We start from the raw sequence: 22,459 nt of genomic DNA, 5'->3' as shown, positions 1-22,459 counted from the left end.
AGGAGACCCAAAACGTCATCATTTTGATTATCCCTTCAAAAAATTCCTTGAGCATCGTGTGGCCAGGTTTTTTTGCTCCACCTCCGCGCGTGAGCAATCATTGAGGCCCCACCTCCTGTTTCTCACAATTATGATGGATGATGGATGATGGATGATGGAGGGTTGAAAAGGCTTTGCTCCTGCTTGGCAAATGGGCAAATGGGACCCCAAATTTTGCCCCAAATCTTCTTCTTTTTATCTCTTTTGTGTTCGTCCGAAAATTCTTTCCTCGAAATCCTTAAAGATACATGGATTGTATAGGTATGGGAAAGCTATAGATCAAACCCTTGCAAAGAAAGTAAAAAGTTGGTCTAAATTTTTTTCTAAAACGTGGACATTCTTGTTTCTTCTCTAATTTTTTCTTCTTTCTTGATAGAGACAGATGGTGGCACCTATCTTTTGGAAGTATCACAAAATTCGGTCAACAGTGACTTTAAACTAAGATCGTGCAGCTCAAGCTCAATCTCTTTCCTTCGTTTTGGCATTACCTTAGTTTGGTCCAAATAAGTGGTGGGAAGTCTCGTGTCTCGCTATTACAGCTTGATTGGAATTTGGAATCTAAAGACGATGGTTGGTGGATAAGTGCATACATACACAACAATGAGGAAGGAGGATAACAAGGCTGCTAGCCTTTGCATGGATTTGTTATTTGTTTTTTGATTTTGGATCCTAATATGTCGGCAATTTTACTTATTTTTAAATATTTAATTCAATGATATATACATAAATTTTATATATCATTAAAAAATATCTGATCCGATTCTTTTCAAAATTACTTTAACAAACAAATAGTTTGATAAATAATTCACTTGAATTTTACTTTTTGATCGTTGGGAAGGAAAAATTTAGACACGAGTTCCATATAAAAAAACTGCAACACTAACTAGTTTTTCAAGATAAATAATTAATTCCATTGAACTTACCCAAGAAAATAACAAGCATCAGCTCATGTTACACGTGAAACACATCAATTTCACAATAATTATGTATTTTTGCACCAATAGATCAAATTCGATTCTCTTTCCCTTTCAATTTAATTAAACGTTTAAAAAACTGAAAGAGAATATCAGAGTGGTAAATAAAAAATTTGTTAAACTAGAGGTATCTTAGAAATTTAAATATGATAAAAATCTTTTTGTTTATTATCAATTGATTTTTGAAATTAAATAAATAATTATTTTAGAATAAATTTACACAAAGTATCTCATTAAATGTTAATTAATAACTCTAAAAAATAATAAAATAACCATAAATATTTAGGAAAAATCTTGTCAACTACCTTTAAATGTATCATGTTTCATTGATTTATTATCTAATTATCTTTTTTTTTCTCGAGTTAAAAAAAAGTAATCTATGGGTATTTTTTGTACATTCTCTTTGATCAGACACTTTATCAAGAACTTGGCTTCAAAATATTGTAACTTAGCTTATTTGTCCAAATTCGAAACATACATTTTTTTCCTTTTTCTTTTATAGACTATCGGTTCTAGTCAAGAAAAATCTAAATTTTTATTACATAATTAATCCAAATATAAATAACATGCAAATTTATTTGTATTCTGTCTGAGCCTAACTTGTCATGTTTGCCTATTGGGAGACAGAGCTCTTCTCTCTACGTGGAAAATTTTTTTATAATATCCATAAACACTCATTAATTTTTTTAAAAAAATGCAATGAACGATCATTTGTTTTCATAATTCTAAAATTCAAATCTAATACTTTTAAAGAAACCAAAGTATTTGGTTAAAACGATCCAATTTGAAATTCTTTCCTCCAGTGACCATGAAAAAAAATAGAAAAATCCTCGATATATCAAATAATGCAAAAAACTTGAAAATTTATGGTAAAAAAAAAATTATATCTGCCCATGTCAATGTAACATCAATTGGTCAACAGGATCGATAAAAAGTTAAAATAAAAGATTTTAAAAAAATAATGGTGAAATTTGGAGGTTATTTTTATCACAATGGTGATAAATATAATAAAATATTTGAGTTTATAAATATAATAAAAATCTTTTTATTTATTATTAATTAAATGTAAATTAATTACTTGTTTAATAAATTTTTTAATTATATTTATTAATACAGAAATATTTTCAATTTAACCGATTAAGGACAATTTTTCTCTCTCTAATATTTTGTTTGCTTCTAATAGAAGGATCCCTTTTGGTAAGACTTTCGAGGGGTTTCCAGCAGAAATGTGCTATTAAGTCTAATCAAATCAGGCTGTAAAGGGCCGCAACCCCACACCCTACCGGCTCTAAAGCGCAAGGTCAGTGGGCATTTAAAATTGCCGGGGCCGCACGTCTTTTGAGACACACGTGTACCCTTCGCCACGCGTCACCCCGTCCCCGCTCATGCACTTGCCTGCAATCATTGGCAGCGTAAGTTTGTTTGCCTACCCGCACGAGCGGCTTGCTAAAATACTAGTACTATATATATTTCTTTTCCGCCTTTTGCCCCTTTGCTTTTTGTTTTTCCTTAATCATCTTCGTTTTTGCACCTAACAACTCTCTCCTATTGGACCACGTGTCCCTCTTCAAAATTCAAACCCCTTTTTTTCCTTCTTTATTAATTAATAATAATTGTACAGTACTTACTTACTGAATTAAAGCATTTTTTTCTTTTTTCTGTTTTTTCCCCTCCCCTCTTTAACGAACTTGGATCCGGTAAGTACACTTTAGGATTTGTAGGCTAACATGAAGGCTGGATTTGGTGTTTGTCGTTGTGTTTGCATGCACAAAACCAAAACTACTCTTTCTTAAAGGCATGTGGATTTTTTTGTTTTTCATTTTTTAGAGAAGTTTTGCTCAGATAAGTTGGCAGGAATGAGCTTTCACGTGAACACCATTAGTGCTCATGCCTGGACTCAGATAAAAGCATACATCACTACTAAACTCTCTTTTTTTGGTTTGACTTTACAATCCACATGTATAAATATTTTAATTCGTGAAATTTTAAAACTTTAATATAAAGGTTTATGTGTATCTTACATTAATTAGCGTTTTAAATTTATTTCTCATTATGTCTATATATAATATATAGAGTAGTGATAATTAAAATCTCAAGTCTATTAAATTAAAAGTATTTTGAATAATAAATATAATAAAAAAAATTCATTTGTTATCAATTGATTTTATATTAAATATCCATTTTAAAAAAACTTAACACGATATTAGAGTCCGTTCTAAAATTTAACATATATTTCAAAATTTTTTTGGATAATTTTTATTATCAAAATTATAACCTTAATAGGACGGAATGACGAAAAAAAGAAGTGTAAGATCTTGAATAAAGTTAAATGTCATATCACTATATATATATATATTTATTTATTTTGCATAGTGATGGTGGGGTCTTTGTTTTGTCGCACATCCCAGATTTCTCCATGATTAGAACAGCTCATATGAGAAACTGAGAATGTTGTTGAATCAATAATGGTGGTAATTAGCAGCTAGCAGTCATAATCATCAATCAATTAGTTGAAACAAGAAATGCTTTTGCAATCCAACGTTTTATGTTGATGCCATGATTATTGAGCTGCATGCAAGAAAATTAGCCAAAAAATAAATAAAAGTTGAACGAATATAAATAATGCATTATTTTATATATATATATATAATACTAAGATCCAGTACTTTTCTTTGACTAACCCAAATTTCGGAAAACCAGCCGCCTCCCACCGAGCCTAGAATCCCTCTACAAAACCTTAAAAATAATTAACATTCCTTTCACGTTTCAATACATACTTAATTTTTATCAATAATTTTCAAACTAATAATTATTAAAATTATTTTATGATACATGAAGTCCATAATTAATTCATCAAAGAAAAAAAGTCCACAATATATGAACGAGACACATTTTAGTATTGAAAATCGTAATAATAATGCATTAAGTGGTTGAAAAAGTATTGGTTTTCTTTTCCTTTCTAGGAGGCGAAATTTTTTTAAAGTCTAAAATCTAAACCCATAACGTTTATGCACGTGAAGGTTTTATGTAAGTAATCAAATCTCGATATTTGCGATTAATCATTTGTGATTTTTTATGTAAAGTAGGGGGAGTTTGTATTACGAGATTATTATTTTTTTATGAAGAAATTAATTGATGGGCTGTGCAGCTTTTTAAACTTTTTAATATTTTTTATATATTCGATACGTAATTAAAACATTTTACTTAAACATGTATAGACTTTTTAAAACAATTTTATTTTTTTAATTCGGTTAAACAATTTTTCAGGGTCTAAGATAAAAATGAAATAGCAAAAGAGATTTACCATTCCATATATTGTAAAATTATAAGGTCAATTGACAAAGATATTTGGCAAGAGGCAATATTCAATCATAGGAATGGGGATGTCGGCAGAAGTTTCGAAAACAACAAAGTAAATGTTACATTAACCGGTCATTTCTTGTTTATCTAAATTATCTTATTGATGGATCAAATTCAACCGTAATTTCTGTCACCGAATTTTAATAAATCATCGGAAAAGGATTTGTTGAAGAAAAATGGAAGATTATGGAAAAACTCCTTTAGTGATTATGTAAAGGAGGGGAGGGGACAAAGGCAAGATTAATGCCAATAATAATACGAGCCAAACTCAAAATGACAATGTCAAGGCGAGTATGCAACAATCTATAAATTGGTTTTTATTTTTACTTACTTTCTTAACCTTTTCTTTATTTTTTTATGACTATCTCAAAAGTTGATATAAACTATATATATAAAAATTGCAATAAGAAAATACTAATACAAATATAATTGTTTTAATAAATGGAAGCAAAATCATGTATTTTATGATCCATTTATAGAGTTAAAAATTTTAATTTTTTCAAATATTATTATTTGCTTTTGTGATATATCACACATTTTGATATTTGCTTTAAAAACTAATTAAAAGGAAAAAAAAAAGTGACATTAGATTGGAACCTTTGGTAAAAGAAATTAGATATTATAACACTTAACTAAATGAATAAGAATGAGGTTTTTCTTTTATATTTGGAGAAAAAGATTCAAAATTTATTTTTTTTTTGAAAAAAAATTATGTAATAACTCATGAATCAAATATTCTGGTGCAAAATGGTATTGAAATTAAGTAGTACGAGATTCAATATTCTTTTTATTTAGAAGCATGAAAATTCGAATTTTGTAGTTGGATGAAAAAGTCAAATATTGAAATATAATTATTTAAATGCATGAGTTAAGAAGATTAAGAAAAAAATCACCAACTTTTACGTACCATGAAAATTAAAAATATAAAAATTATTTTACTCTTTTAAAACTAGACTAGTTATATATATGTATTCATGAAATTAAGTATTAAATTAACATTTTACTCTACTGACGTAAGAGATATTATACTTGATTTCCTTTGGTGTCTTTCTCTCTCTGTGTGTTTGACTGTCCAATCCACTTTGGCCCGCTACTGGTTGGTCTTCTGTCCATTCACAGTGCTTTTGGGCTAGACCGCAATTATAACAGTTTGACCTTGACTGCTTCCAAGTTTGCATGAAGCTCCAATTCACCTTTGCCAAACCAAAGCCAATAAAGTACTACTACTCCATGGGATTTAAGCATAAAGAAGCAGCCATTAAACAATTAATGAAGGGAAAGGACCATGCAATCTGCTTTCTTTTTTTTTTGTTTTTTTTTTCTGCTCTGTTAAAACCAACGTAAAATAACTGAAGACAGTAAAAATATTGTTAAAAATCGAAAATAAAACTGGCCCTTTAGTCCTTGGACCCTTGAGTTTAATTTTTAAGTACAAAAAGAGGCAGCAGTTGCTCCATTATTTGCCTTTATATATTGCCTATCAAGAATAAAGAAAGCAGATGCAGCAAAAAGCCTTTTGATCCTCAGAAAGAATGTTATGAATCTGAAATTTTTATTTGTGAAAGGCAAACATTTTCTTAAGTGTTACCAATTCCTTTGCCACTTTCCGCTCTTTTCCCTTAAAGGTTAGCGAAAGGATCCAAATCGATAGAGCATGAAAAGTAAGCTTATTGGCTTCAAAGCTTTCCATTAAGTTCGGTTTTTCATGAAAACCACCTGCCGTAAGTGACTTTAAAGTCTCCAGAAACGGAAAATACTTTTCAAAAGCAAAAGTAGACATCTGATTTCTTTCTTGGAAAGCTAAGCAAATTATTCACCCATATACACACATAGAAAAGAGAGTAGAAGAAGGAGGAGGAGGAACCAGGAGAAGAAGAGAGGAAGAAGAAAGAGTCGGTCTCCATGCCTGACTCAGAGCATATTTTCTTGTTTCTTCCTTCTTTCTTATCTCTGATTCTGTTCTTCATTCTCATCAAGAGAAAGCAAAGAACATTCAACCTTCCACCAGGCAGAATGGGTTGGCCTTTTGTGGGTGAAACAATTGGTTACTTGAAGCCTTACTCTGCTATATCAGTAGGAGAATTCATGCAGCAGCACATATCAAGGTAAATTAAACTTTCCGTGTTAGAAAAATGAAAAGCAAATTGAAGCAAAAGCCTTTTTCTAATGAATCAAAATCTTTCCTATGTTTCAATTATCATGCAGGTATGGGAACATCTACAAATCAAATTTGTTTGGCGATAAGACAATCGTCTCTGCAGATGCTGGGTTGAATAAGTTCATATTACAGAACGAAGGAAGATTATTTGAGTGCAGCTATCCGAGAAGTATCGGTGGCATTCTTGGGAAATGGTCTATGTTGGTTCTAGTTGGAGACATGCACAGAGACATGAGAATTATATCACTGAACTTCTTGAGCAACGCCAGGCTGAGGACTCATCTGTTGAGGGAAGTGGAGAAGCATACCTTACTTGTTCTGAGTACCTGGAAAGAGGATTGTATATTTTCAGCTCAGGATGAAGCAAAAAAGGTAGAAAGAAATCTTGGAAGTCTATGAAATTAGCATGCTTTATTTGAATATATAGCCAAGAAAAGTGATTAGCTTATGTTTTAAGGAATATGCTTTGCAGTTCACTTTCAATTTGATGGCAAAAAATATTATGAGCATGGATCCTGGACATCCTGAGACCGAGCAGCTCAAGAAGGAATATGTTACTTTCATGAAAGGAGTTGTTTCTGCTCCTTTAAATTTACCTGGAACTGCATATAGAAAGGCCTTACAGGTGTAAACTATAAAATTAATCCCACATATGCTATATATTTCTTTTGGTCATGAATCTGATGGTTTAATTTTCTTTGTTGTTCTGCTTCTGACAGTCTCGATCAACTATCCTCAAATTTATTGAGAGAAAAATGGAAGAGAGGATAAAGAAAACGAAGGAGGGAAAAGAAAATCCCGAGGAAGATGATCTTCTTGAATGGGTTTTGAAGCATTCAAACCTTTCGACAGAGCAAATCCTTGACTTGATCCTGAGCTTGCTCTTCGCTGGGCATGAAACTTCATCAGTAGCCATAGCTTTAGCCATCTACTTCCTGCCGGGTTGTCCCACCGCTATTCAACAGTTGAGAGTAAGCAACTACCGACCCTTATCTAACAGAGTGCAGCCTTTCCTTTTCGTATCTCCAATTAATTCCTTTTGATTCATCATTTTCCTTTTATTATTTCTAAACACCCAGGAAGAACACCTTGAAATTTTCAGAGCCAAGAAGCAGTCAGGGGAGATGGAACTGAACTGGGATGATTACAAGAAAATGAAATTCACACAATGCGTAAGCTTTTTTCATTAACCTTAAATCTATACTATTTTGGGTCATTGGCTATGATTAAGATCATGTTTTGATTTTCTTTCCTTGTTTTTACTTTCTAAAGGTTATCAATGAGACGCTTAGGCTCGGAAATGTTGTCAGATTTCTTCATAGAAAGGCTCTCAAAGATGTTCGGTATGGAGGTAACTTGAAGATACTAACCTTTTCTACTTTATTAACTTTTACTGGCTTAGTCAAACAGCATCAAAAATGAAACTGAAAACCCATTTTTTTCCTTATGCTGGAAAGGTTATGATATTCCATGTGGCTGGAAAGTGCTGCCAGTGATTGCAGCTGTGCACTTGGATCCCTCTCTTTTTGACCAGCCTGAACACTTCAATCCATGGAGATGGCAGGTCAGTCTACTTAATTACCAGATCATGCCTATGTAATAGTTATTGATTTGTTGTTATTCAGATAGTTTCCATTTTCATTTTGAAGCCCTAAAAAACCCATTATCTATTAGAGATAGTACTAGTAGGCAAGAACCAACATGAGTTCATTCGGATTCTATGCTAGTTTTGACAAGTTTTTTTGTCAATGATCCTAGAATAGTACCGTTCAATGAGCTACAAACAGTTTCCTTTGGATGCCAAATGAAATAAAAGAATCAAATTAATTTTCGTAATATTTAATTAATTAAAAAAAGAGCAGATAGAGTATGAAACTTTGCTGTTCATTTAGTCTTGACTCGTCAATTTTTGTCACTATAGTCGTAAGCAACCGAGATCATGATGTCTTGAAAGAAGACAGAAGAGAAGTCTATCTTACAAAAATGATGAGATGCGTCTAAAGTCTAAACTCCCCTAACTGACTTTAAATGGATAAATGTTCATAATGTCAACAATAAATATACAGTGGTAGCATTTGATTTTTTGACTCGATGTCCATGATAAATATCTCTTCCGATCCTTAAATAGTTTTATTAATACAAAACACTTAAGTTAAAGTTCTTATCTTAATGTTTCCAGGATATAGAAAAATAAAGAAAAGAACCAAAGAAATATATGTATTTTTATTTACAAAATTGAGTTTAATATTTTTTTAAAAAATATATAATAAAGGAATACGGTGTCCTCAAAAACTTATAAAATATTAATTTGAGACATTTGTACTAGGCAAATAAAGATATCATTGTGGTTACAAGATAAGTGGTCACAACTAATAATGAAGAGCGTAGCATAGATTTAATGATGTATGAATTGTTTTGGACATTGATAACTACTCCCTCTTTCCTCGGGGAATGATAGCATTACCCTCAAGCCATAAGCTCTCTTCTCTCCCCTTTTTCTTTTAAAAGTAAAAAATTGGATAAAGTTTTCATCATTGTAGCGGTGTGGCAAATGTTTTTAGGAATTAATATTTGTAGAAACATTGAAACCATGTGGGGTCCTTCAAAGTTCCATCAAAGCCGTTGATTACTGTCGCATCAGGAAAACGCAAAATCAGCTTTAGGGGAAAGATATCTGAAAGACAAGCTACGATCCAACGGATCCTCTTAATACATGAACTGTCATGATCAATGAACCCTTGTTGCGTGCTGTACGGACGTTGGTCCCTCCCTCCCCTCCCCTCCCCTCTCAAAAACCAAAACCAGACCGGACCAGGCTTTGGGGGTCTGGCCTCTACTCTCGTGCGTGTGGGGAGGTGTGGGGGTTTGAAGATGATGATTAAAGCCCCCATGTGGCTGTGGGGTTCTCACATGCACGTGCAGGGGTGTGCCTTTATTTCTTGCTAGTGGGTCAATCACAGTTCATAGATTGGTCCAAAAAAAAAAAAAAGAATTGTTATTACTAGTAAAAAAAATGTCTGAAAGGTTACCGAGAAGGTTAAAGAGAGCACTGAACCATACAAATTCTAGTAAAGTTGAGACAATGGATAATCCCCACATTGAGAAGTTTTTTTTTTTGGTATACATGTCCCATATTATTATTTCAGTTTGGCTACAAATGCATGCACGTTTGGTACATTTAGATCCTTTTCATAAAGTTTTCTTACCAAAAGTCTTCTTGATGCCATTATCAATCATGACAGTAACATGCTATAGTGCATGTTGTACTGTTACAATCTCATTTTTTTTTTTTTTTTGCATTTAACATGTATTCAAGTTAGAGAGGCATACACCCTACTTGCACATCCTTAATCAAGCTTGAATTTAAGTTTCTTCGTCCCTGTCTACGTACAAAATCCATGTCATAAAACAAGTTTCTGATATAATTTTCATATGTTAAATCAGTAGACACTTTTCGTTCTCTTAACTCATGCATGCATCTTCCCTTGCTACTATTTCTTGAACAGCTTGTGTTAGATTATTGATCATTATCACCCGTCCGATTGATTCATTTTGATGCAGCAAAATGATAATACTACTCGAGGGACGTCGCCTTCGTCTTCGTGCCCGTCAACGCCCAGCGCGTCGAGCAGCAATTACTTCTTGCCATTCGGGGGAGGACCACGGCTATGCGCGGGATCAGAACTGGCTAAACTCGAAATGGCGGTTTTCATCCACCATTTGGTCCTCAACTACCAATGGGAGTTAGCTGATGTGGATCAAGCCTTTGCCTTCCCTTTTGTCGACTTTCCCAAAGGCTTACCCATCAGAGTCCAGCGCCACACTTCGGATATGAATTAAAAAAGAGACATGGGTCTTTCTGGCAGTCTCAGCTGCTCGGGCATTGCACCAAAGCTACTAGCATTGATCTGTGCGTGGGAGACGATGGTGGCTTTTGTATTTTCCACCTGTTTTAGTTGTTTGACGTTTATATATATATAGATATCACATGAAGAAAAAGGGGAAAGACAAAGAGAATCGAAGTACGTAACACAGATATATATAAATATTTTAGGACCACCTTATATTTATATATTCATCCACAATATTGTAAATTTTTATTTTGAGATTTATTATTATTATTATTATTCATTTAAATATATATATTTATGTGTTATGGCTTTTCTTTTCATGTAGTTTGCTTATTTGTTAATAATATTTGTATATTGAAGTAAAATTTAAAGTATATATGGTGAATGAAGATATCCCAATTATTTAATATCTTACAATTCTCTTTTGTTTTGTGTGAATATATATATATATATATATATAATGAAATTATCGTAAGAATTTCTATTAAATCTAATTTTGAATAGCTCTAAAGATAAAGAATTTTAGAATGAAATGAAACCAATTGTACAATTTTTATAACTTTATAAATATTAAAGTTTGACTTGATGAACGAAGCACAACAAATGCGAATACTTTATTTTAGCATTATAAATAGATCTAAGGTTGAGGAAGTTTACTCTTGGTTTGATTTTTTTTTTTGTTGTTAAATTTTAAGATAGATATTCAATATAAATTTGAAATATATTTTATTTATTGACATGAAAATAGTTAAAAATACTTATCCTTTCTTTTATTTTATGTCTACGTTACTCTCTTCTCTCATATACCATATACCATCTAGAAAATAGATATTTTGATTTAGGCTCATGGAATACAAAAATGAGGAAAGGAACATGGAAATTAAATAAGAGGAAAAATAATTAATAGACAGGATGTTGTCGTTTGGGACAGTGTCGCGTTGGCCGTTTCTCTCCCCCGTTTTGAAAAAAATGTTCTAACGGTTTTTGGTTGCCACCATGCAATGCGTATCTTTGATTATATGCGGGCCCTCTTCTTATAATTCTGTGTCGTTGCCACGAGTGGCTGACCTTCTTTTCCGACTTTGCACATCAATCCTTTTCCCTTGTCTTTCCCTTTGCTCTTTTTACTTCTAAATAGATAACTATACATATATATATATATAGTCTAAGCCATTGCATTTTCCTTGGTACGTCCAGAATGAAAGAAAATCTAGAAAAAAAGAAATTGATTAAATTCTTTCAACTGATTTTAAATTTGTATAGAATGAAATATGAATAAAAATTTTATAATCTAATTAAATTGATTTGAAGTGATGTTTCAACAATTATAAATTAAAATTTAGAGGCAAGGCATTACAATATTTAAATTTTAAAAACATGTGAAATTTGTGAGAAGCGAGGAGATTATTCTCATTAGAAAAGTCCAAAACTAAATTAATAATAAGCATGCCATGCAATACACATTAATTAATACATTATCAAACTACTTTTAATCTTTGAGCACTTCTACAATGCTATTTAATGGTATACAAACAAACCATTTATGTCTCCATCAAGGTTTTGAGCAATTTAAAAATCTATTTCTAGTAAAGTTAGCAAGATTTGATAAGGAGCTTTTGTAATTAACATGACATAACCCCTTATCATATGCTATTCTTTATTTAAGTTTGTTTATCATCTAAACGAATATAGTACATATATAAAATGTGACAGACTATTAGCCAGCAAGCATTTTGTTTGGTGAAAAAATGATTAGCATCAAAGCAGAAAAATAACCAAAATCAAAGGTGCAAAGTGCAAGCAACTATGCTTTTTCTCTTTGTTCAGAAAGACCATGGAAGTCACAGGACGTAAGGGCCTCCACTGATTTTATGATTGAACATAGAAAATGTCGGCTATGTTCTTGATCATGGGTTTACTCCCATCATTACATCTGTAAGACATTCCGGTGTGAATTCCTCAAGCACCCTAAAAACAAAACGAGATTTAATTCATAATAAAATCTCAAATCTTTATGATAAAATAATTAAGGAGCCTATGTTGTCTCTGACCATGGACATAAACAAAGCACATGCTTTTCCATGCAGCCTGATTGGAACCTTCCAAAAACCATCAACCAACTCCTCCGATTAGCTAATTCTAAAAATCCAAATGTATCCCACGATTCGATAAAAGAAAGGCCAACAACCGAAAATAGAAATGAATGATATATAGAAAGAAAGGGCAGCAGGAAAGCTTGTGGAGAAATTAAATGGTAGCATATCTTGATACCTGTTTTTTTCCTTGTAAAACGGGAGGAGGGAGGGGGTGGGGGGGTGCTGAGCGAAGCATCACCTCAGCGCTGGCCTCTAGGCCTGCTGGTTAGGTTTCCTTTCACTTTCCAATACGTTTTGTGTTTTATGTTACTACTTTTTCTCAATGATTTCATGTGTCTCTGTTTGTGTCGTGTGTCAAGCTCAGCATTAGTGTTATAAGGCAGTGGTGTTGCAAGGTGCACGTTTACGTTGGGTGGAGGTTTTTTTTTTTTTTTAAATAGAAAAAGGCATGGGAGGGGATCTTGCCATAATATTTGGCTGTTGGGAGGGATGAGAGATACTGAAATTGCCGACACATGGACAATTTGGCAATTTCTGGAGGTTTTCATAACAGCGATGATGTATTGTACGGTTCCGCAAAACTTCGACACCTTTCACAACAGTAGGCCCTTTTGCATTAGGCCTTAACGCGGCTTTTTTAATTTTTGAGTGATGGACCAGCCCAAACCCATTAATGAGAAAGTAACAATGCATGCATTTTTGCCTTTCTTTTCTCTTTCTTAATTTTTTTTGTTTCTCGAGGCAAAAAATTTGCAATTAGTGTTTTTTTTGGGAATTTTCGACTTTGTATAGTTTTTTTTACTTTCGAAAAATTTTAAGTTATTTTAGTTGTAAAAAACTAATTTACAAAAGAACAAATACTTTTTAATTACACTGTTTGTCCTGCATAGAATATTGATTCTTTTTTTCCTTATTTTTTCATGTTGATTTCACTTTTCATAATCTAACTATATTATTTTTGCACATTTTTTTAGTCTAATTATTTTCATATTTATTAAATTTTTAAACGTGTCAAGTTGAGTAAAGAAAAAACAATAATTTGAGCGGAACAAAGTTTTTATATTTAAGATTTGCTTTGTCTGCATGAATATTGACCTACTTCAACATATTTGTATCGCATACACCTTTCTTTTTCTTCATTTTAACAAAAAGATGCTTGTGTGGTGGTGATTTGAATCAATGTGGTGTAGTGCTTGAAGGAAGAAACAAAAAAGATAAAGAGATTTTGTGTGCCAGCAAAGAACAATCTTCTCCATTAAATTATGATTGTAATAGAACGAGACGGGGAATAGACAAATAAGGAGCTTAGATATCAGTGTTGTTTCCCAGACCGGCAATGGAAATTGCAAAAATCGAACATTTATGGATATCCTGTGCCTTTGTTTGTGTTATGTCGCATTGGCTTAATGGCTAGAGATGGACTTGCGATTGGGACTTGAAAAGTCCATCCTGTCCCACCATAAGCCTTGTTAGTTGCGTCTTTAAATGGTGAATCGTGGCTGCCTTAGCTTTGCCCGGTAATTGCAACCTCTTGACGAGCTCTGGTCATGAGCTTGCTTAAGTTAAGTAGAGTGGATTGGTCGTGGACTTGTGCTCTAGTTGATCCTTTTCCGTTTGGGTCTTTACTTAAAACTTAAAAGGTTGAACAAGCTAAAGAACTTGGGCATAGAGGTACTCATACCTCAAGCGTGAACTCGAAATGACGCTTTAAAAACTCATGTTTGAATAGTCCGTTTAAGTTATTTCATTTTTGAAAGAGTAAAAAATATTTTTTATTAATATTTTTTCTATTTTGAATATATTTTAAATTAAAATTAAATATAAAATATAAAAATTTATTAATATTATAATATTCACGGGCTGAGCTTGAGCCGAGCCCGGGTTTTAGTATTATAGACTTTTTGAGGGCTTTTACGAGAAATTGTTTTGAGGAATGTTGGATGAAAAAGAAATAGCAAAAGGCCAATGATAAATGACGTAAGGTGCCTTCTTAATTTTCTTAATTCCACCCAAACCTTGTACCGTCAATGGACTTTTGGGCTGAATTGAAATGACCTCTCAGGATCCAATAGCCCTTTCTTTTAGGCTTGAACGGGCTAGGGCCTTGGTTTTATGACTGAAGTGAACATGTACAGTAAGCTTGCGACTTCACTTCCATAAAATACCTGCAAAGGATAGGTGCAACTAACTTTCCCAAATTAATTACGGTACACGAAATCAAGATCATAATGGAATTTGTTTTGTAAGAGTGGTGAGGCTGGAGGCAACGTGGCTGCTTTCTCCAGCCAAAAAAAAAAATCCATCGTGGCAGGAAAGCGCAGCAGCTCGTATCATTGGAATGAACCAGGTAACTGCGGCATGCCTCTCTGCTTCTCCTACGTGGTGGCACCTGGGTCATTATTAATTAGCCCACCTAAACTTGGTTTAAGGTTGCTAAAACACCAGCCTTCCGCCGTTGACGTTTCCCTTACTTAGGCAACAACAAAACTCGGCTTTTACCGCCCCTGTTTATTGTTCAACTTTTCTTCTTTTCTTTTTTTTTTCAAAATTAAAATTTAAAACTTTACCCTCCAAAAAAAATGAAGAATAAATATAAAAATTTTTGTTCTTATTTGGAGGTTTTGACTTTTATATTTTTTAAGGTAATACCAAAACCCAACTCAAATTTAATTCAATGAATTTTTATTTTTAATAGATTTTAAAACTTTACAAGCAAAATACGAATGTCTTTATTTTTATATATTATATCAAAATTTTTAATTTTTTTAAATTTATTATAATGAGATACACGATATATCTTTCTAATTTTGTTAATAAAATTTATAATATTATGAGATGAAGTTGACATTTTTGTAATAAAAATTTCAAATATTTCACTAAATCAAGTAAAATTAGTTAATTATTTTTTTTAAAGTCAAGAAAGAACTTCCATTAATGAGTGAGGAATGAAAGGATTCTCCAAGTAAAAAACAAAGAGCAACGCCCAAAGACTGAAAAAGGTTGATATCCCTTGAACAAAAATTAGTTAATTTTAACATTGTCGTGGACTTTAAACTTTAATTTTTAATTGGGAATTAATAATTTTAACAAATGATGTGCTTTTATCGAGAATTCTAAAAAATTTCACTCCTGAAAAATACATATAAACTCTTGGATAAGTGTTCATTCTGTAGCTGAGAAGTTGAGTCGTTGTGTTACATACATGAAGCAACTAAATAATTAGTGACAAAATCTAATAACACCTGCTCCGTGATTTTTTTTTTTTCTATGTTCATCGAAAAATGAATTAAAAATTTAAATGCAACTAGAATGGCATTTTGGTAGTTATCTCGAAAACCCAAGGGTAAGCGTAACAGCACAGCGAGTTACTTCACCTATTCCTCTAATATCTCACTGCGCCTCCTTTTTCGCTGTTTCTTCCGAGAACAATTCCCAGCAAATATTTACAGATTAACCACACGCCTACCTCACTCATAACTCAGAAAAGAAGAAGGAGAAGAAAGAAAAACTTATCGAACAAAATTCTTAGTTAAGTGGGGGGAGATGTGGCGCTGCGTTTCTCGTAGCCTTCGAGTTCCATACTCGAAGAGATCGGTCTCATATGACTCTCTTAGATCTCACATTTCCAAATTCCTCGACAACGAATCTGTACGGTTCTTTCTTTTTCCAATCTTTTTCGGATTTTTAAAATTTTTATTTTCTATTTTGAAAAGTAAGAGATGTTTTGCTTTTATCTCTTCCTCTTCTTTTTGTTCACGATTTCTGGATTTTCTTTTTCTGATTGGTTTTACCTCATATGTCTTTTTTTTTATTAATTTATATGATTTTTTTATTGGTTGGATTGTTTGGCTGCTGAGAAAATGCAGCCAAGGAAAATAGTCTAAGAAATTTATAGAGGTTTTTCTTAAATGATCTTAACTTAGCTCCGTTTAGTTGACTGTGGTAATTTACTGTGCAAACAAACATATCGAACTTAAGAATTAATATCTTTTTTCTTCTTGGATAGGTTACCGTGATTTTACCCCAATTTACTTAGCTAAAATTATGTAAAATGCATTATATATTCGATTGCTTGTTAAGTATTATGTGTTCTTCTGATTGGTAACGTTTCATATATATTATTATAGTAATTAGAAATGGAACAAATAGGATTCTGTGTTGAACATTTGCGATTATTGCAGGTACGATCCCCTTATACCATAGTGGATCATACATATGATGCGGTGGTGGTTGGTGCCGGTGGTGCGGGTCTAAGAGCAGCCATAGGTCTTTCAGAGCATGGATTCAATACTGCTTGCATTACCAAGCTTTTCCCAACTCGTTCACATACTGTTGCGGCTCAGGTATACAGGAATTCATGATCATGAGTGATGTTCTTGCTATAATTCAAGGCACACGTGTACTATGACTATGGATAGGTGGACTTCATATCTGTCTTGACGTTTCTGTTCAGGGTGGTATAAATGCTGCTTTGGGGAATATGACTGAAGATGACTGGCGATGGCACATGTATGACACAGTTAAAGGAAGTGATTGGTTAGGTACATGACTTGATTGAGCTTGTGTCTTTTGTGATTTTGTAGGAACTTAATATATGAGAAGTATATAAGCACATGCTTCTACTCGATATTTAGCTGTATAACAAAGGTCTATTTATTAATCAGCTTTCTGTTTTTGAGTAAAGGGATATGTTTACCTCAAGTGCACTGTTGTCTGGCCTGAAGTTGTTTATTGTTATCTCCCTGAATTTGTCGAAGTGGCTTCCACATATGTTGACCTTTTGTTTTTTCCTTCAAACTCTGATCAAACTACTAATATCAGATGATCATATGTAACAAAGCAATATGATTCATGCTAAAGGCATAAGAGCCATGCAGTGCACATACATTTACACTTCTGTATTGCAATATTAAACTACCTTTTCCACTTGCACCTCTATAGTGCAGTAGTTAACTACCTTTCTAACAATCTTTTTCCATTTGTTTTCTGTTTTAACCGAAGAGGGTGTATTATTGTAGGTGATCAGGATGCTATTCAATATATGTGCAGGGAGGCACCAAAAGCTGTTATTGAACTTGAGAATTATGGGTTGCCTTTTTCTCGAACAGAAGATGGGAAAATATATCAGCGTGCCTTTGGCGGTCAAAGCCTTGACTTTGGAAAAGGTATGAGTGCACAAAGTTGATAATGGGCTCAGATGATTAGTGGGTAGAATTCTGATCTTGACTTCGCAATGTTTCAATCTTGACCAGGTGGACAGGCTTATCGTTGTGCATGTGCTGCTGATAGAACCGGGCATGCTCTATTGCACTCTCTCTATGGCCAAGCTATGAAACATAATACCCAATTCTTTGTTGAATATTTTGCTTTGGATCTGTTGATGAATAGTGATGGTAGGCAATTTCAGGGAACTTAAGGTTTTCTCCGTCAATTGCATTTCAGATTCCTTTTGTTTGTGTTGGTTACCTTAGGCCTGGCATATTTATCATCCCTTGTTATGTTTAGCTGTCCATACTTTTGAGCTTTTTATTGTTTTCTTATTTTGATGAACGTGTCATCCCACGTTTTATACCTTTGAACCTTTGACGAAACAAAGTTTTTTTTTCATTCATTTTATTGTGTAATGTTAATAAGTTTTGTTGATTGTTGATGCCTTATATGCAGGGAGCTGCCAGGGAGTGATAGCTTTGAACATGGAGGATGGAACGCTACATAGATTTCGTGCTGTTTCGACAATTCTGGCTACTGGGGTATTGTATTTATTCTTATTTATTTTTATTCGAAATGAATAAAGGACCTTCATTTTTGTTGTCTGTTTCTTTCAGGGATATGGTAGAGCCTACTTTTCTGCAACCTCGGCTCACACATGCACTGGTGATGGCAATGCTATGGTTGCTCGTGCTGGGCTTCCCCTCCAGGTTTCTTGTGTTTCATTCTATCCTTTAAATTTGTTTCCTGGAGCTGCTCTCTTTTCTTCTATCTCTTTCTCTGTTCGTCCCCCTCTTGATGTATCCTTCTTACAGGATTTGGAGTTTGTGCAATTTCACCCAACGGGAATCTATGGGGCTGGGTGCCTCATCACTGAAGGTTTGTGCATATTCAACTTCTTATGAAGGGCATTGTCTTGGGTCGATATTTGTATGATATAGAAAGTTATTATACCTTTCTCTTTTTCTATTTTTGAATTTAATTTTAAATTGCACCCTTTTCTTTAGTTGAAGTTGAGAAGGTTCATAGTCTAATTTTCATCGGCAATTTGTAGGGTCTCGTGGTGAAGGTGGTATTCTTAGAAATAGTGAAGGTGAACGCTTTATGGAACGGTATGCCCCTACGGCCAAGGATCTTGCTTCAAGGGATGTTGTTTCAAGATCTATGACCATGGAAATCAGGGAAGGTCGTGGTGTAGGTATGCTTATCTCCTCACTGCTGACATTTCCATTGTACTACATGCAGTGTCATCTGTGTTTTTCTTGCTTAAGGTGTGTATATGGGTTTGCAAGATGTACAGTTAGGTATTGCAATATGGAGCTTGTGGTTAGAGTAGATAATTGGTTTCTTTTTATGGGATCCTTAGTCTCAGTTCTTTGAAGTTTTCGGTATCAAATTTTTTTTTTTTAAAAGACTAATATTTGTAGGTGCCAATGCCACAACAAAGATATGTTTATCTCTGGTGTTGTGTGATGCAGACAATTAACAGTTACATGCAAAATAATATGAATCTTCTCTGGACTTGGAGTCTTTAACTGTGATATTTATATTTAATAGGACCTTTGAAGGATCATATCTATCTCCACTTGAATCACTTACCCCCAGAGGTGCTCAAGGAGAGGCTTCCAGGTATCTCTGAGACAGCTGCCATTTTTGCTGGTGTGGATGTTACAAAGGAGCCCATCCCTGTCTTGCCTACTGTACATTATAATATGGGTGGAATTCCCACAAATCACCATGGAGAGGTGTGTTATTCAGATGCATTAATGCATTTACATGTGGATGTTCTGAACAAATATTTCTGATATTAAAGAATGTATAATTGTGGAGGTTTACTGGAATTTAATTTTGATATTAATGCATTTAGAGATACATAGAACAAATATATGTTGATATCTATCTGTATGATTATATAACTGATATACATATTTTAAAACTGAAAGATGTGCAATATTATCTGAGAACTGTTTTGCAATAATTAGTTTCTTCAAATAATCACATCTGATATTCAACTATTTGTGGTTTTAATCTCACCATGCATTTAAATTTTGTGAATTTAACGCTCACCTTATTTAATCAGTGTGCTTTTGGCTTTCTCAGGTTGTTACTGTCAGAGGCAGCAATCCCGATTCTGTGGTTCCTGGACTAATGGCTGCTGGAGAGGCAGCCTGTGCATCTGTTCATGGTGCCAATCGGTTGGGTGCAAACTCCCTTCTTGATATTGTTGTCTTTGGTCGGGCTTGTGCAAATAGAGTTGCAGAGATCCATAGACCAGGCATGTTGTATTTTATTTTTTGCAGATGAGTAACTATGCTGTTTATGGCTCGATGTTATTTCATATACAAGTTATTTTTCAGGGGAGAAGCTGAAACCTTTGGAGAAGGATGCCAGTGAGAAAACAATTGCATGGCTGGACAAAATAAGAAACTCAAATGGTTCTCTTCCAACTTCAAAAATTCGATTGAATATGCAACGAGTAATGCAAAACAATGCCGCTGTTTTCCGCACACAGGAAACATTAGAAGAAGGTGTGATGTTTCTTCATCATTAATGTTTTAGTTTTGTCCCTTTGATTTTTGCGTCATGTGTCTTCCTCTCCCCATTCAGCCTTCCTTTTGTTCCTCATTTTATCAGGGAAATAGAGTGATTAGTGATCTTTATGTTGTTCATGAGATTCTACTTCTGAATCTAATAAATTTTTTTAACTTTTAGTTACTACTTGGGAAAACCTATTTACTTCTTTGTATGTTTCATAGGTTGTCAGTTAATTGATGAGGCATGGGAAAGTTTCCATGATGTTAAGTTGAAGGATCGAAGTCTAATATGGTAAGATTGGAGGACTAGGATGTTGATGATCAAATCATTGTTGTAGTTGATTGTTTTCTAGCTTTACTTTTAAACTGTTTTGCAGGAACTCTGATTTGATAGAGACTATCGAGCTGGAAAATCTTTTGATAAATGCCTGTATCACTATGCATTCTGCTGAAGCTAGGAAAGAGAGCAGAGGTGCACATGCCCGTGAAGATTTTACGGTTAGTGTTTTTCTTCTTTTTTTTTTCAGTTTTATTATGTCCTTTTTGCCAAGCTACTGTTAATAAAGTGAATTTGCTTTTATTTTGCAGAAAAGAGATGATGAGAACTGGATGAAACACACATTGGGGTAAGATCTCTTTCCCTTACTTGGAAGAACGCATTGTGATTATGTATATGGACTTATGTCGTGGTGGGGGGAGTTTAAAATTGGTAGAGACAGGTGTATTTGTATCGAGGACATGTTTCTGTTAATAAGGAACCAATCTTAATCCAGATGTATAAATTTATAATGCTTGGGCTTTAGGTTATTGAATTTTATATATAATATGACCCTTAGAGCCACTTATAAGAAAAATATATCACGGGTGAGGCATTTAAGTGTAGAATGTTTCTTGCAGGAAAGAGCATAAAGTTTACGGGTTCTCCATGGTATTTCTGTTTGTTGTCTGATTGGTAACATGATTTAATGCCCTGAATCTGATAAAATCTACTTTTTTGTTGTTCGTATTGGCAGAGTGAATCCGAGAATGTTTATTATTGCTAGGGATAATCATCTATTGAGTATCATTAGTAATTTACTAGATTTTGGATGCAAATCACTAAATTGCCACATTATTTTGGTTTAAAATCTAGTTTGGAACATCAAGTTGTTGATTTGTTTACAAATTCTACTTTGATTTGCAGCTATTGGGAGAATGAGAAGGTTCGACTGGATTACCGGCCAGTTCACATGAACACATTAGATGATGAGATTGAGTCATTCCCACCTAAAGCCCGTGTGTATTAATTCGAGAAGGCATATCATGTGCTTTATGCAAATGATTTACGAGGTATGCAACAACTCAGCCCGGAATAAGTTATGGAGAAAAAGGATGCAATAAAGTATTTGTACGTACAGCGCTTTTGGCAATATTTGTGCCATTCATCAATCATTGAACTTTTGTGATTGAAAGCAGCAACAAGTTTAAATCTTAGTCCGAATTTTGTATTTCCCTTGGTCAGTAATAAGGTTACCTGTCGCTTGATTTGAGAAGCCTTTGTACGAGTGACTCCTTGTCCTTCAGACATTAACACTAACATGTGAAGTTGAAAGTCAGCTATTTCTGTTGCTCAAAATCCGTTGTGCTTGTGTGGTTAGGCTCTCAAATTACAACATAATTAATTAGAATAACTCAATGAGTAAATTAATTCACTGTTTACCCTGATTAGGACTAATTTTCCGCTAAAATCTCAATTTAATTATGTTTTGGTGGGGATGATGTATTCCTCCGAATACACTCCCTGTGAAAAAGTTTCTCCAAATTGGAAGGTAAGAGATGTGGAGAACGACTGTTTCTTCTCTTTTCTCGGAAAGTGTAGATTGGATGGATTTCTTTTGGGAACGGTAAGAACGACAAAGAATTTGTTGAACTGAAAGGAAAAGAGGACTAGACCCATGTCCAAGTTTAACTGCTGATAATAGTGTTGCAAGACTTGAACCACTACCCAACTTACCTTCTCCCGACCCCTTCTTTTAGCCTGGCTTCATCTTCCCCCCACCCCGAATCATGGCATCAAATTAAGCTTCAAAGTTCATAGAAACTTGGGTTATTTGGTTTATGGGTTCTGTGAGATGTATCATAGGCCGTACGAGCCCATTCAAGACCCACAAATTGAACCCTTGTTCAGCATGTGGCTCGATACATGATCTTTTTTCTCGTTTGAACCAAAGCAGCCCAGCAGGAAATAAGCTTCTCCTTT

At 33.7% G+C, this 22,459-nt stretch overlaps 2 protein-coding genes across 2 annotated transcripts; both read left to right on the top strand.

Annotated features, from left to right (window-relative positions):
- The first annotated feature begins 5,864 nt into the window (after positions 1–5,864).
- Positions 5,865–10,625, top strand: DWF4 (Cytochrome P450 superfamily protein). Its single transcript, XM_018114041.2, has 8 exons — positions 5,865–6,478; positions 6,579–6,903; positions 7,004–7,156; positions 7,251–7,502; positions 7,611–7,703; positions 7,804–7,882; positions 7,989–8,095; positions 10,093–10,625. The coding sequence occupies exons 1-8, from the start codon at positions 6,276–6,278 to the stop codon at positions 10,369–10,371; spliced, it is 1,491 nt and encodes a 496-aa protein (XP_017969530.2). The 5' UTR covers positions 5,865–6,275; the 3' UTR covers positions 10,372–10,625.
- A 5,248-nt stretch (positions 10,626–15,873) lies between these two features.
- SDH1-1 (succinate dehydrogenase 1-1) lies at positions 15,874–21,835 on the top strand. Its single transcript, XM_007046895.3, has 16 exons — positions 15,874–16,126; positions 16,660–16,821; positions 16,932–17,019; positions 17,497–17,643; positions 17,731–17,871; positions 18,143–18,228; positions 18,304–18,396; positions 18,502–18,565; positions 18,741–18,884; positions 19,244–19,431; positions 19,787–19,961; positions 20,044–20,214; positions 20,443–20,512; positions 20,598–20,718; positions 20,809–20,846; positions 21,404–21,835. Exons 1-16 carry the CDS (start codon positions 16,022–16,024, stop codon positions 21,504–21,506), a joined length of 1,896 nt encoding a protein of 631 aa, XP_007046957.1. The 5' UTR covers positions 15,874–16,021; the 3' UTR covers positions 21,507–21,835.
- Positions 21,836–22,459: the final 624 nt, after the last annotated feature.

Source organism: Theobroma cacao, chromosome 1 (assembly GCF_053813885.1).
Source record: "Theobroma cacao isolate CCN51 chromosome 1, ASM5381388v1, whole genome shotgun sequence".
In the NCBI taxonomy this organism is placed as follows: Eukaryota; Viridiplantae; Streptophyta; class Magnoliopsida; order Malvales; family Malvaceae; genus Theobroma; species Theobroma cacao.
Note: the sequence above shows the minus strand (reverse complement) of the source record. Positions and strands in the feature narration are given on the sequence as shown.